At 40.4% G+C, this 15925-nt stretch overlaps 1 protein-coding gene across 7 annotated transcripts in view; it reads left to right on the top strand.

The window, feature by feature from the left end:
* The window catches only part of slc35f3b (solute carrier family 35 member F3b), an 80008-nt gene that overhangs the window by 49495 nt on the left and 14588 nt on the right, over nucleotides 1-15925 (top strand). For 4 of the 7 annotated variants that reach the window (XM_042501866.2, XM_088086773.1, XM_088086774.1 and 1 more), the window contains 6 exons: nucleotides 370-712; nucleotides 6008-6227; nucleotides 10576-10701; nucleotides 11200-11392; nucleotides 11541-11630; nucleotides 12767-15106. In XM_042501866.2, the coding sequence (XP_042357800.2) occupies nucleotides 370-712; nucleotides 6008-6227; nucleotides 10576-10701; nucleotides 11200-11392; nucleotides 11541-11630; nucleotides 12767-13008 (1214 nt within the window). In that variant the 3' untranslated portion in view covers nucleotides 13009-15106. Of the gene's footprint in view, nucleotides 1-369; nucleotides 713-6007; nucleotides 6228-10575; nucleotides 10702-11199; nucleotides 11393-11540; nucleotides 11631-12766; nucleotides 15107-15925 lie in introns of those variants that run through there. The other 3 variants (XR_015778505.1, XM_088086776.1, XM_088086775.1) reach the window with 3 other exon arrangements.

Below are 15925 nucleotides of genomic sequence, written 5' to 3'. Positions count from 1 at the left end.
AGCATTGGAGAAACACTGATTTGTATCATAAAACTGCTTTTGTTGGTGTTTTTACTGGTTTAAATCCTCTTATCCGTCTGTTCTGGAGCAAAGGAGACCTCTGAATAATTCAGCTCATGGTAAAAATCTCCTAAACACTTAAAGAATTCTAACCTGGAGAGGATTAGGCTGGTTGCAATCCATAATCCTCAGTGCTAGATGCCACTTAATCTCCCTAAATCTTACACACTGGACCTTTAGTGTGATAACAAATTTTTAAAGCAATAAAGAAAGAAAAAAAATAGTTAAAATATTCCTGATGATAGAAAAATATAGTATCAGTGTGTTTATCTGTGAGTCTCACATGGATCTGTATGTGTTCATCTGCAGGAGAAGATCGCACCAGGGAGAATGTGGTGGGCACCACAGACGCACAGTCGGCTGGCGGTGCAGCAGGAGGGGAGTCCGGCTCCAACAGACGGAAGCTCCACTGCTGCATTCGAGTAACAACCATACAGGTGCAGAAGGCCCTGTGGGGAGTCGCTATGGTGATGTGTGTGTGCTCGTCCTGGGCAGGGTCCACCCAGCTGGCCAAGCTGACCTTCAAGCAGTTTGATGCCCCCTTCACCCTCACCTGGTTCGCCACCTCCTGGAATTGCCTCTTCTTCCCCCTGTATTACATCGGCCACCTGTGCAAGAGTCCAGAGAGGCAGACGCCCAGACAGAGATTCAGGTGAGGAGATTCACACTGTATGAAAGAAAACATTATGACACACCACTTTGTAAAGAGGGGAGGAGAAATAAGTGTTTATCCTACAAAGTAAGCCGAAGAAGCCAAAGAAACATACGGGGGTTGTTTTGGCTTGTTGGGGGCTGTTGCAAAGTCAAGGAGCAACAGCTGCAAAAGTACAAACTTCCTTGACCTTGGAACAGTATGAAGTCCCTGCTCTGAAAAGCGGAGGCTTCTGCCACAACAACTCCTTTAAATCTAGAGCTGGCAACCGGGAGGCAGTGGAGAAAAGCTAAAAACATACCAGTTGCCTGAAAAAAATGTTGGCATTGTACGGTTCTTCGAACCATGGATATGTTACATTTTTACTTTTCATACATGTCACATGAAGGTTATAAAGTGATGTAGTTCAGATTACAAGAGTGGACTTTGTCATGGAGAGGTGGAGGGGATGGTGGATGGCATGACACCTTGGCGAGACGGTTACCACACTGCAGACTAACAAACAAAGAGCCGTCTGTGGCTTAGGAAGTAAGATGATTGATGTTTGATCTGGCTCCTCCAGTCCACATGTCGAAGTATCCTTGGGCAAGATACAAAAGATACTGATGGTTGTTTCATTGGTGCATAAGAGTAAGAGAATGATTACTGAGCAGCAGGTTTCACCTTGTATGGTACCAGTGTATGAATTGGTGAGTGTGGCATGTAGTGTGAGGTGGGTGAGTGGTCGGTCGGAAGACTAGAAGGGCGTGCTCGAAGTACAGGTCCATTTACTACCGATTTGTTTTCTAGAGAGACATTTTCGGCTGCAATTGTGCCACCCAAACCAGGTATTTTAAGCCAAAACAGAATCTTTTACCAACTAAAACCAAATGGTTTTTGTGCCTAAACAAAGCCACACTCTCATGGCAACAGTACTCCCTGATGGAAATGGCCCCCTAGCAGGACAGTACCACCCAACACACCATAGAAAGTGCTCAGCAGTGGCTCAAGGAACATGACAAAGAGCATAAGGTGTCAACCTGGTCTCTAAATTACCCAGATCCCAATCTGATTGAGCATTAGTGGGACCACCTCGCAGCCCACAAAATAAAAGGATGTCTTTTATCCAAAAAGCCTGCATTATGGATCAGGATTACCTCTGCAGTATCAGGACATCACACAGATGCTAAATTAGATTGGGATCTGGGGAATTTTGAAGCCAGGTTGACACGTTGGACTCTTTGTCATGTTGCTTGATCCATTCCTGAGCAGTTCAGAGTTTTTTCCTGAGCGATGTAGATGGTGCATTGTCCTGCTGGGGGGGCATCAGTGAGTGCCATCAATGAGTGCCGTTGCAATGAGGGAGGGTACTTGGCCTGCATCAATGTTTTAGTAGCTTGACAGTTTAATGAATTTTTAAAAAAGCTATTAGAGATGCTGCTTTAATACTTTGATTTATATCATTGCTAGAAGTTTGTGTGTTTTATTGTTTATTCTGAATGTCATATCTAGCAAGTCCAATACACACCATGATTTATTCTGCAGTACCAGTATAACAGAAATGATTAAGAGAAAAAATATCAACCGTGTATGTGAAGTGAGCCTCAGTCGAAGAAAAAAGTTTTCCGATGATGCACAGACTTTAACTATGAGACAATTTTACATGACAGAAAAGAAAGAAATTCCCATCAGCAGCCTCAGTAGACCAGAATGAAAAGGAAAGTCATTAGAAATCATTTTGTGGAAAGCTGATAACAAATAGTCTCAGTGTTCTTCTTCATACAGATAAGACTTACAGCCGAAAAGCTCAGGCACATCCTGTGAAGATTGCTGAGAAGTCCTGTCTGACATATATGAATGCAGTAGGTCCGAACCCATGGTCAAGACCCCCAAAGAGGGCTTCTGCTTACTTTTAGAATAGCAGCAGTCTCATCATTTAGGTCTGTTGATAATGTCACTGAATGAAAATAGTTGTTTACCTTCCATGTTTGCTGTTCATTATACAGAGGCACTCTGTGTTCAAGTTTGTTTTCCAAAATAGCCCACCAAATTTACTCTGGAGTATCAGGCTCCCATGCCATCGCCAGTTGCTGCTGCGGCAAACAGAATGTAATCCTAAGTGTGTTCGAGGTATTTTCACAGTCGAAACAGTCCATTCATCATGTTCTTTAGACAAAGTCTTATCTCTGCTACCTGCTGTGCTACTTAAGCACAAAGAGACAAAGAGGGTGGAGGTATGTGGAAGGTGTGGTGGGTGGGTGAGCCAGGAGGGGATTGGCTATGTATTTCTGATGCACAGCTGTGATGTAACTCTTCCTTTTTGAGGACTTACACACCGATCTCCCACTCCTCGACCGGAGCTGATGTGCTATGAATATCAAATGGTCTGTTCACTGCTTTTATTCAAATAGCACCTACTGGTGTATCTCAGACAATGCGGAGGAATAGAGATCAATAGCTGACTTTTGTATTTGTATGTCTTTTTATATAAAACGGAGAATAAAGTAGAGGCAAAAACCTGACAGTGGTAATAGCTGGCACCCCTTCTGATAGATATGAGGATTTTCACTGTAAGAGGCAGATATGTCACATTTTGAGATTAAATTACATATTTTAGCCACAAGAGACGTATTATAATTGACCTGATAAAATCACATCTTCACAGTCTGCATGTTCATGTTTTGACTGCAACACAAGGACTCGTGTTTTTCTTTACTGTAGTTTGAGAGGGTTCGACTGTTCTCGGTTATTATGAGACCCTTGTAAAAGTTCCTTGAATGAATTCTAAAGTTGTTTGGGTGTTTGTTAGGCATTGTGTTTTTGGATTGTCCAAATGCCCGGCACATTCTTGTGAATGTGATATCTCAAGAATAACTCGAGGGAATTTCTTCAAACTCGACACAAACATTTACTTGGACTCAACAATGGGCTGATTAGATTTTGATGTTCATGGGTAAAAGGTCAAGGTCCTTGTGACCTTGTCTGTCTCATTCTTGTGAATGCAATATCTCAAGGGATTTTTTTTTTTAATTTGGTACAAGCACTCAAGTACACCAAAGGATGAGCTGATTAGATTTTGGTGGTCATAGGTCAAGGTCACAGTGACCTTGCATTCATCTCATTCTTGTGAAAGCAATATCTCAAGAACACCACCAATAGGAAACTGTGAGAATAAAAACAATTTTGTTGCAGGAAGTAAAATGAAAAGCAGCTCTTGCAGTTCTACTTTTCTATATTTTCTGTGATAAATGACATGTTAGGACATGTAAATAATCAGAGTATGGATGGCTGCATGTAAACGGGCATGCTAATGGAATATTCATTTTCGTGAGCCATATATATATAGCTTAGTAAAACTATTGTCTTTTTTGGAATAAGTGCAAAAAACTGAATGTTTTGTGCATGTAAACGTACTCAGTCATTACTCTGGCTGCAAGAATAGTGTAAAGATGCTGGGAAGACTTGAAAATGCAGACCAGATACAGCAGTGCAGTACAGCATAGAGAGTATGAAGAAAATAGCTCTAGAAGCAACCCAAAATTAAGTATAAACCTAAAAATGAGCATAATATGCCCCCTTTAAAGTGTTACAGTTGACTTTATGAGCTGCTGGATGATTTAAAATGTGTTTCCATGACACTTTCCTTGGCACAGTTGTAGAGCTGGAAGTCTTTCTAAAATCAATGCAGATTACGGGTCTCTGGAGTGCAACAGCACAGCAGAAACAAACCACAAACTGTCAGATGTTCAGAAGTGTAGGTGGTGTATCCAGTGCCTATAATGAAATGATGATAGCGTTTAATGTTATTGTCACTAAATCAGTGTGTTTATAAAGGGGTGTGTGTTAGATTAGTGCTAAATCAGCTCTCTGGAGCTGATTCGTAACAATGCTGCTCCTCAGGACGCTCTGACAAATGTGCTACCTGCCACTCCTCAGCTATTGCTGCTTCATCACTTTCACTGGGCCAGTGGCTTTCAGAGTAAACGGTGTAACTCAAGAGCACAGTCAAAATGCCAGCGTCTCCAAAATGCATTAATGTTATGTTTTGACTCGGGGGAAGGCGTGAGAGAGAGAGAGTGGTGTAGTTTTTCTTGGCATCACAGCAGCATGGAACGTAACCTCTTATTGAGTAGAACATTTCAAAACATAATAACAGAGTGGACGGCATCACTACCAAGTATTTTGATACTGATACTTGAAGTAGCGCTTTAATTTCTCTCTCATCTTACGTCGAATGTGACACATTGACTGTCTAATAGCTATAGACAGTCTGCTTTCATTTTCAGGGCATTTTCATTCATTTTAAATATTTGAAAACCTACAGCTTCTTACAGAGATGCTTAGAGATGTCATTATGTGGATCTGTTCAACCAACAAATTATCTGTATCTGTATGTGGATAGAGTACTGGGTAAAGGCATGGTTTATAGTAGAAGTTAAATTAAATTTGGCAAATGTTGTATTTTCTCATCTAGTATTGATTGGCATGAAATTGTTAGGTCTTCAAAACATCAAATTGATTTAATATTGGCAATAATGTATTCATATACAGGTACATCCCTAGCTTTTTGTGTGTAATTAAATGCTCCTCCGAAGCTTCATGCAGCCCTTGAAGTTGAATCAATTTTTCAAGATAACAAAATGTTACCACGCTGCCCAGTTTCCATTTTGCTGCACAGGTATGTCCAGTGAGACTGAGTTAACAGTGTACAGTTTTTTCTTTGATTCACTTTTTCATGTCCTGCTGATGCAGCAGAAATTATCCTGGCACTTGGCTAAGCTGAGTGTTTTGTCTCTACAGTTGATGCTCATGCACAGGACATGTGCTTAAAGGCTAAACAAGTGCAGTGGGACCATGAGATCAGTTTCTAATAATATATTGTTTCAATTTATTTTCTTCTACATTGTATAGATATTGCTCTCATTTGTACTTATACTCCAGAGCAGAAACAGGAAAAAAAATAAAACACCTGAAGAGGAAATAAATAGTTTAATTTCATTAATGGAGACAGCTCAGAAATATTTAACTTAAATGCCTTGTGGCAGATCTGATTGTTTTCGTAAATATTTACTTATTTGTCTTGGTCCCACATGCACTGCGATGCAATGTTCATTTAGCTGTAACTGTTAAAATGTTAATTCCTTCATAAACTCATCACTGATTAACATCTTTGGTCTCTCTGGTATTATTAGAACAGACAGAGCTGTTTGTGTCCTTAAATATTGATTAAAGTCCCAGACCATTATAACATTTATCAACTTTTGAAATAGTAATACCACGTTTTTTAATAGTGCTCTGCATCGTGTCTCTGCACAGGGAGTGCTGTAGGTTTTTCGGGGACGACGGGCTGACACCCAAGGTGTTTTTCACCAAGGTGGCTCCGTTTGGCCTGCTGTGGATCCTCACCAACTACCTGTACCTGCAGGCTCTCAGGAAGATCAACACAACAGACGTGTCTGCACTCTTCTGTTGTAACAAGGCCTTCGTCTTCCTGCTGTCTTGGATTGTACTTAGAGACCGCTTCATGGGGGTCAGGGTGAGTACATCCGGCTGTGTGCGGGAGCTTTGTTGTTTTTCACGTCCTGAGAGAAAATGTTCCCTGTGGCATCTTTAAACAAGAGTCTGAGTCAAGCACAGGTCACATAAAGCAAGGTGGGTAGTAAAACAAGTATTTACCCTCGAGGTTACACACCTAAAAAAAAACAGAATAACAAACAAAACAAGCAGCTGTTAGAAGGAAGTCATTTGCATAATATAATTGCTACAATGTCACATGAAGAATAATATAGAAGATGACATTTTGCAGTGTTTGAGTCCATTTGCTATTATGTCTGCTGCTTATAAGGTTACATATTATAAGTGTAGGTTTTGGTTCTTGGAAACTAGAATCGAAGCGAATATTATCTTTTAATTGAATGTTTGATCATGCTTGTTTTATCTTGAATACCACACGTCTCAAACCAAATTCAGCAGATTAGAGCTGACCAGTAGTGCACTCTTGAGGCGGATTTCCAATATCTATATTTAAAGTACGTTTTTAAAAAAATATGAAAATTTGATTCATGAGTATTTCCACTAAATATTGAATTTTGCTTCCCAGATTGACTCAGTTTGATCATGCTCGGAGCCCTTAAGAGGCAAAAGTATGACGTTTTCTTACAAAATAAAATATATATTGAATTTTGTGCAGCAGAAATAGGTCTTCTTTACTGTGACCCATAGGTTTTCTTTTTTGACCCCATGGAGGAGTCATGACTAACATAAACAAAAATGTTATATGTCCGTGGTTCTCTTTCTGGTTATGATATTTGTGATAAACTAACATAGTCCAGCTTACAGCTATTTCAAGCTTTCTGTATGTTTAATACCATAAGATAATAAGGTGACCTTCACTCTCCTTTAAGCTTCTTATTGTGTCTCTCTTTGCTTTGGTGGTAGAGAGAAAGAAGTCAGCTATTTGTGTGGATTTAAATTGTATCCTGGGGCCTCATTACAGAAACTTCCTAAGTCTGAAATCCTATCTTATCTCAGCTTAGGAGTACATTCAGGATCTTCCGTGATACTTAAACATGTTTCCTGACTGCATTTTGAAAAAAAAAACTACCTTTTTTTTAAAAATTGAAAATTAGCTTTTACAGATCCATCAAAATATATGGATTTCCAAAGTTAGGAATCCTAACATGACATAGACCTTTTTCTAAACTCAATAAATAACTGCCAAAATGGCAGCAGCACAGTTGCAGCTGCCATGACAATAAAAAAGGGGAACAACATGGACAATGAAATAACAGGTGAAAGGCTACTCAAACCGTATGATGACTCTTGACATTAGTTGGACCATGTATTAATGGGTATATATTGACCGCCAAGAAGATTAACTAGAGTTTAAAAATGATCAATTAGTAAAATATGGAGTGTACAGCCTGGGTCCAGCCTTGCTATAACTGTTAATAAAAGATGAAAAATGCCCAAAAATAATCTTTAAAGGTTAGTTTGGATTTACTAAGGTCACACAATAACACAAACTAATTAACTGATTAAGGCTGCAGTAACCGAGCAGCACCGTGTTGAGTGAGCTAAAATTACTGTTTTTGTCAGTGGAGTCTAGTGGCTTTGACGAGAGCCTGTCGGACTCCAGCCTGGGCCTTGCCAACTGACATCGAATGAATGTAATATACTGTCTATGAATACCCCTATACAACAAAAAATCAGAACCCCCCCGTTAAGATAAGAAAGGAGGTCTGACATAGGATCGGACACAGCCATGAATTTAGCAATTGCTACTGCAAGAAGATAGGATTTTTCAAACTTAAGATAGGACAAGAAGTTAAGGAAATTCTCTGCAATTAGGACCCTGGTGTATATGTATCACCTCTATTGTGCATTACAGTTCATTCACAATGACAAGAAATGCTGTGCGATTATATCTCCCAAACGTATGCAAATAATATGTGTTGTGTTGCTTTGATGAAATGCAGCTGAATGTGCAAGCGGCACACACAAGCACGATCGAGTAGACAGCATGTTACCCATGTGACAGCGTGATTTCCCACCAGTGAACGCCATGTCATTCATATGTGCCTCCTGGTGTGTGTCTGTGTGTTGTTTGTCGCCAATTTTGTCCAGACGAAGGGAGAGAAGCAGCGGAGTGGGGGTTTAGCTTTATGAATAGAGGTATCTCCCCGCTCTCCTCTCTCTGCGCTCTTCAGATGCTTTCATATCTGCAGCCGTCCTGCACTCTGCAGAATGGCTTTCCCCCATTTTTTTTTCTTTCACACACTTCACAACCACCTCATCTCTCCCTTGTGCATGCCCCAACTCCCCACCCCCATTATCTGCAATGAAAGGCCTCTGTACAAGACAAAAACTGTAATAATCCTGCTTCTCTCTCTTTCACACCCCCAGCCTCTCTCTCTCTCTCCCTCTCCCTCTCTCTTTTGCTTGGTGGTGGGGATTGCAGTGTTTGGATGTCTGCAGCAATGCAGGGGATCTTGGACAAGTTTGTTATGAAAGTGAAGGAGGGCAGAGAGAAAGATGGGGGATGCTCAGTCAGCCTTGTTGGTTGTTTCAGGGATATTGTGTACATTAAAAGATGGCTCACTTTGATGGTAGGCTTAGAGGTTGGAAGGTCATGAAATGAATTGAAGAGCCTTTTGGTTGATGTGTGACTTGCATTTGGATTGATCAGTTGTACAGGGAATTATTTTCAGCTTAATCCACAGTGATGAAACTGTCACGTACATTACTATTATTGACTCAATGTGCACATGTTGCAATGCTTTTTCTCCTCTGACCCTCAGTTTGTGCTGAAACACCCCAGGAAACTAAAACACTTACACATGCAGGGTCGCTGACCCTGTGAGCAAACAGTCCATCACAAGAAACGCGCACAGAAAGGTGTAGCTGTGACTGACAGCCAGCCTGCAGTGCAGAAAGAGCCATTTTGCCAAAGGTGCCCAAGGGCTTTGTCCAAGCAAAAACACACGGCTCATTTATCTTCCCGACACCTCTTTAATGCAGAGGTGATCCACTCAAGTGGACTGCGCCCTTTCTCTATGGCTATGCTTTAGATTTGCACACACATGCCCTCAAACATGTAACAAAGACAAATTCTGTTAAGGAAACCAATAGAAATGAAAGATTTTGGTTTTGGTTCTATAAGGATGATTGAGAGCAGAGGGAAACAGATGGTTTGGTTAAGTCTTGAAGCTGTGATAATCTCAGAGGCAGGGAGTGGAGGTGGGTGTGAGGAGTGAGGGATCTAGGGGAGTATTTGGTTTGTAAACATGATGGCAGTGTAACGAAAATCAATGTCAGACAATTGGGCCAACACTGTAGAAGCTGACTGTCGTGTGTTGGAGGCACTTGTGCCGTGAATCTGAGAACAGATTGTATACAGCGGTAAAAAATGTACTCAGATTCTGAAGTAAAAGTACCAATACATGTATGTAAAAAATACTCCATTACAAGCTCAGCATTTAAAATAAAGATTTTTTAAAAAAGTAGACACCCCCCCCAAAACAAAACAGAAGTATTATCAGCTAAATGTACTTAAAATATCAAGAATAAAAAATATTAGTTTTGCAGAAAATCAGCCTCTGTGACTGATATGATAAATAACATTATTATATCACAAATTTCTTCAGATAAATTTGAGCTGTCATCAAATGATGTAATGTGGGAGAGAAGATAAAAAAGAAGTTCTGTCTCACAAATCTGTTTTTATTTTTGAAACGCTGGAGCCTACTTCTCTTCTGAGGGTGGAAATTGTATCAGGGGACTATGGCTCCCGTAGCCCCCCAATGGGAACGCCACTGCCATGCAGCAATTTTCTTTTTTATAGGAGTCATACATTTAGTTAATAATGCACTGTGTTTTACTATTTCATAATATGTATAAATATGTATTTTTCATGTAAAATCTTAATTTGAAAGTAACTAGATTAATACAGCGAAGTAAAAAGTAATATTTTGTTTCTATATTCCACTCTATTTCCCTCCAAAATGTAGCAGAATAGAAGCATAGGGTTGCATAAGATGGAAATTTTCAAGTAAAGTACAAATAGCTAAAAAACTGTACTGCATACTATAGTAAATGTACTTAATTACATTCCACCACTGAGTGTGTTTGATGTTTGTGTTTGCCTAAATGCAAGAAAATGTCAATACTAGACATGTTCTGCTGACTATGAAATAAAACCTGCATATTAATTATGCCAACAAGCCTTGTCCTGTGATGCTTCTGCAGTGCAAAACAATGCGCCATGTGTGCCTGCTGTGTCCCTGCACAGCAGTAAAGGCTCGGTCGTCTTTATCGCCACACTGCGAGCAGCGTGTCGTCCATTCGTCATTCGCTGATGTTCCTCCTTCTCTCTCTCTTCACAGATAGTGGCTGCTATCTTGGCCATAGCAGGCATTGTAATGATGACCTATGCTGATGGATTCCACAGCCACTCAGTCATCGGCATTACTCTGGTCGTGGCCTCTGCTTCGATGTCAGCCCTCTACAAGGTATTTGTTTGCATTTGGTCAGTTGTCAAGAACATTACTAAGCTTGTGTCCTTCCATAAACCTACCTCGTAGTGACACCTTCATATGCAGTGGAACAAAAATGTAAAAATAGCTCAGCACATGTATGAATAGGTTTGTCTTATTTAAGAAATCCTGGACCAGCTCCCTCCTACTTACATAACCAGGTGGGAGAAGACAGGAGATTATGAAATGTAAGACACAGCTGACAGAAGCATGTGATATGTGAGCGTTTGGTTTCTGGCCTTGGGCTGCAATGTCCCGATCAAGTGGGTTACGGGACAGATAGCTATATTTTGACGGCGCTCTGGTCTCCTCTGCCCTGCTGTCTGCGCTGCCTAATGTGATAAACAGACAGAAGCGGCCATGTGCCAGACACATGACAGGTAGTTGGCAAGTGTGCCCCTCTGCAATATCCCTGTGCTCCATAAGGGGGCAGGTTTTGTGCATTCATCACTCTCCCTCCCTGTTTGTCTTCAGGTGCTCTTTAAGATGGTCCTGGGCAGTGCCAAATTCGGAGAGGCTGCACTCTTTTTGAGCATTGTTGGTAGCGCCAACTTTGTTTTCATCAGCTTTGTGCCGGTCATCCTGTATTTTACACATGTGGAGTACATTGGCTCACCTGGAGACATCCCCTGGGCCTACCTCTGTGGGGTTGCAGGCCTGCTGTTTGGTACGAAATCATGATACATGATGCAGTGTTGTGCATAAATCTGATACTGGGTTGATTGCGCAACCCATGTATATCATTTTACAAGTTTTTTGGTTTTACAGCCTCATTGTGTAGTCTGCTGCTGTTCTGACTTTGCTTCCTCCCACAGCTTTCAATGTCCTGGTGAACTTTGGCATTGCTATAACATACCCAACATTAATCTCCCTGGGCATCGTCCTAAGTGTTCCTGTAAATGCCAGTAAGTCCCTTGGCTTTCCTCCCAGACCTGTTTTTTTTCAATCCGGCCACCATTAAATATTTGATGGTGTTAAAATCCCCCAAAAAGTTTTCATGTATATTTAATGAAGAATAGAATTTAAATTTTAAAATGGTTTTCTTTCTCAATTAATAATTAGTGGTTGGTGACAAAGTTATTATTCATGGTGATATTGATTGTTTACACCAATCCTATAAATTCTTGTGTGTTAGGCCTTGTCCACATAGACAGGGGTATTTTTGCAAACATACTTTTTATGCGTTTTGGCCTTTTGTCTACATGCAAACTGCATTTAAGGTTATAGTGTTGCCATGCAGACAGGGAAAACCGAGTTTTTGGCTTGTAATGCCAGAATGTGCGCTGTTATCATTTCATGCCATGGCTTATGCATTCAAAAGTGGTTCTAACCTTGCCAATATTACTTTTTACATGTTTTCATGTAGAAAGTTTCCACTCACTCCCACTGTTCAAAACTGAAGCCAAAATATCTCTCATACGGCTGCTGTAATCTTGCGCTGGTGATGCAATGTGGAGCCAGAGTCTGCATAGTAAGGATCTCCATAGTATCAAGTTCCCGCCCATCCACTGGACCCATAAATTTCATTGCACCCCAATTGGCACATGTAGCTGTCAATAATGTTATAAAATCTCCTTATTTTGATTATAAAATTATTATTAAAACTAATTTATCAGAAAAAAACAAACACCAGTTTGATAAGAAAATGACAGAAACCATCTTTAGGAACAACGTATTTGTTGTGTACTTTCATTTTTTAGTTTGGCTCATGTGCCATACACCATGATTTATGACCTAAACTGCAGCCAGTCACCACGGGACGATCAAGATGTTTTGGCCTCACTTTTGTGGAACTGTTATGTCGTCTATCTTTATCATAGATTTTAATAATACCTGCATACCAGATATTGTGTTTTTGCATTTTCATTTGGACAGAGATTTTTTTTTCTAAATATGTGTTGTCAGGATTTTTTTTTTTTTAGAACAAAGGAGGGATAATCCCGTTCACAAAAGTACCTGTGACCGTGTGGATTAGGCCTTAATTACAATATTTGCAAACTCTTTCATATGCTCATACTGATGCATCCTCCTAATTCCACAGTGGTGGACCTCTACACATGTGAAATTAATTTCAACACAGTGCGCCTCATTGCTGTGTTCATCATTTGCCTGGGTTTCCTCATGCTGCTGTTACCCGAAGACTGGGACCAGTGCATCATCCAGCTCGCCACAAAGCTGCGCAAGCGTGAAGAGCCAGCAGAGGGCAGCGGAGAGGCAGGCGCCACCACAGGGCTCAACTGGAGAGGGAGAGCCAGGACCTCCATGTCAACATTTGCACACTGACCCCATGAAATATCACCATGCAAACACCAACAGACACAGGGAGGGAGATACATTTCTTCATGTCAGTGTCAGGACATTTGACCTGCCCTATCTTTCGCAAAGCTCCCTGGATGGAAAAAGTCTTTTAGACTGCCCTCTGATCAGTAACATTTCAGTCAAGGGCGAGATGGAGAAGGCACAGATTGTGTATCATTCATTGACGTCCATTCCACTCAGAAGTTATCAGAGTTGACGCAAAGACCTGGACAATATCAATTGTAATCCTTCTTACCCAAAAGATTATCAGGTATCACTGATGGAGTCATGTGTTAATTTTGCTGTACCTCTCAATCATTCCATGGATTCACAACATCCTCGCGCCTGGGAAGACTTGCCAACTTGCCTGAAATTTTTCAGTTCTTAGAAAAAAAGAATTTTGAGGCAGGCCTAACACCGTGTGGACTTGCTGTCTTTGACATATACACATTTACACACCTTTAAGATCCAAAGAAGAATGCCTAAAATGCTGAATGCCTGAAAATAAACGGGAGGCCCACAGTGGCGTCCCTCAGGTGTAAACTTAATGACAAACACCTGCCTTTTGTTCACTGTACATATAGCTGTGTCTCACACCGTGGATGTCCTGGAGCTGTCAACCCAGCGGCCTCATCTGGTGTGAAGGGACCTGTCCGGACACCTGAGGATCAATCTGAGGTGAAGAAGCTTTTTCTTTTTTTTCTTCTTGCAATGACTCTCTCTCTTTATTCATCCTGAAAGAAGAGGTCAGGTCCACACACTGATTGGCCCTCCTGTGGTAATGTGCTTTCCGGAGGCTAAACTCCCACTCTGTCAATGCTGACACCCATTGCTCAGGCCCACAGTTAAGTCACGCAATACCTAAAACCAGTATCTCTGTTGCATAAGTTTTCAATGCATGAGACGGTTCAAATTTGTCAAAAAATGTGAGTGCTTTTGGTTCATCCACAAAGCATCACATTTTCTGTTGCCGAGTACTGGCAGCAAATTGTTTATTAACCAAGTAATACAGGTAATACGTGTGTTTACATGTATTGTCATTTAAATTATATAAAAATGTATTTTAAACCATCCTTTAGCTGTTCAAACTATTAACTGGCCCATTTTCACTAATAATGCTTCAGGTATACCAATCGTTGGATGGACTCAAAGCACTAACAACTTATCATAAGACATCAAAACTTGGAACTACCCCTTTAATAACTTTAACCATAGCTATCACTGAGCCTCCCTTTGAATTCCTATTACATTTAACTTTGTAGACTTATATGCACACAAACTAATCTGCGGCAATTATCACTATTTTTTCTTTGTTCCTTGAGAAAATATCCGGCAGAAAACTGTCTCACTGTGGCTTGAGGAGAGGCGTACTAACACATGACAATGGCTCCTATTTGTTCACCTCAGCTCTTTGTCAAAAAAAAAAATCTTATTGTATCTGTCTCCATCAATCACATTTCTGAGGCAAGTTAACAACCGAGCTGAACCTGAGAGTGACTGAGGCATATGCCTTGTAAAGTGACTGCTGGAAACTCTGCCTTGTTGTGAATGTATGAACATCACTCGACCACACATGCTCGCTATTTGTTTTTTACAGTGCCACCACAGACCGCTGCAGACAGACTCTTTAATACTTTCCTTCTTTTACTCATCTGACTGAGTTTTTTTTTTCTTTGGAACAAACTCTTAACGCACCAGACTTTTTATATTTTTGCATTTGGTTGCTGACTAACCTCGAGGGGGACAGTGACATCTGCAGGTTGAGCATGCACATACTGTATGAGCAGATACAGCTGAAGTCCACTTCACTGCCTTTTCTTTGTTTTGCAATAGATTACATTAGCACTGTTTCCCATTGTCATGCTCTATGACAATAAATTATAATATTGTATTCCTCTGGAATTATTGCTAGACATAAATGTAAACCTTTGTAAGGAATGATGATTTTTACACTGAGATGCAACATATGATTATCACATTTGAGGAAGAAACATTTAGAGCGTGAATAAATGATGGGTTTATTAGATCTACTGTTGGGTGTCTTCAAGTGTAATCACATGTACTATATAAAAGATTTCTTTTCAATACACCTCCTTGTCCAGGATTGTTTTCTCCTCACTGTTGTAGTGCTGTGCTTTGCAATTATTGATCACTGAAAAGGGCCACAGGTGACATGACAAGAAAAAAAATCATTGACCTTTAAAGAGCTGAAACAATTGATTAATCCAGTGGTTGTCAACAAGGGTTTAGGGACCCCCTGCAGTCATAGATTGATTACTGAACAGGCTTACTGGTGACAGGCCCCAGGGCCCAATTGTCAGGTCCACCCCCTAGCCCTTCCCGCAAAATTGTCACTGAAAATTCACATACACCACCCAGAGAGAGACTCAAAAGCCCACGAAGAGATGCAAAGGAACTACAAAAATAGCAAGAACAACCGCGAAGACACACAAAACAACCAAAAAGCCACAAAATTACCACAGTGTGCAAAAATGATCACAAAATGGGAAAAGCAACCGTAAAGACACAAAATGGATAAAAAGACACAGAATTATCACAAAGAGGCAAAATAACCACAACATGGGAATAACAACCATAAAGAGACACAAAAGGACACAACGAAACAGTAAAAAATGGACAAAAACCACAAAGAGACACACAACAACTAAAAAAGACACAAAATCACCACAAAGAGACACAAAATAACTGCTGTTGAATCGCAAACTGCACTTATTGGGTCCAAGCAGATTATAATAATTTGAATGGTACTTTTTTAATTGACAAGAAGTAAAACTCTCTGTGCTCTTTAAAAGTATTCATGGAGGTCCTCACGCTATTCTGATGCTCTTTTGATATATATACAAATTTACTGTCACAAAAATGATGTGCTTGAGATGGTGAC

The sequence above is a fragment of the Plectropomus leopardus genome, chromosome 13, assembly GCF_026936395.1.
Source record: "Plectropomus leopardus strain MGB_pleo_1.0 chromosome 13, ASM2693639v1, whole genome shotgun sequence".
Lineage (NCBI taxonomy): Eukaryota > Metazoa > Chordata > Actinopteri > Perciformes > Serranidae > Plectropomus > Plectropomus leopardus.
The sequence above is the reverse complement of the archived record's forward strand: the minus strand, read 5'-3'. Positions and strand labels throughout refer to the sequence as shown.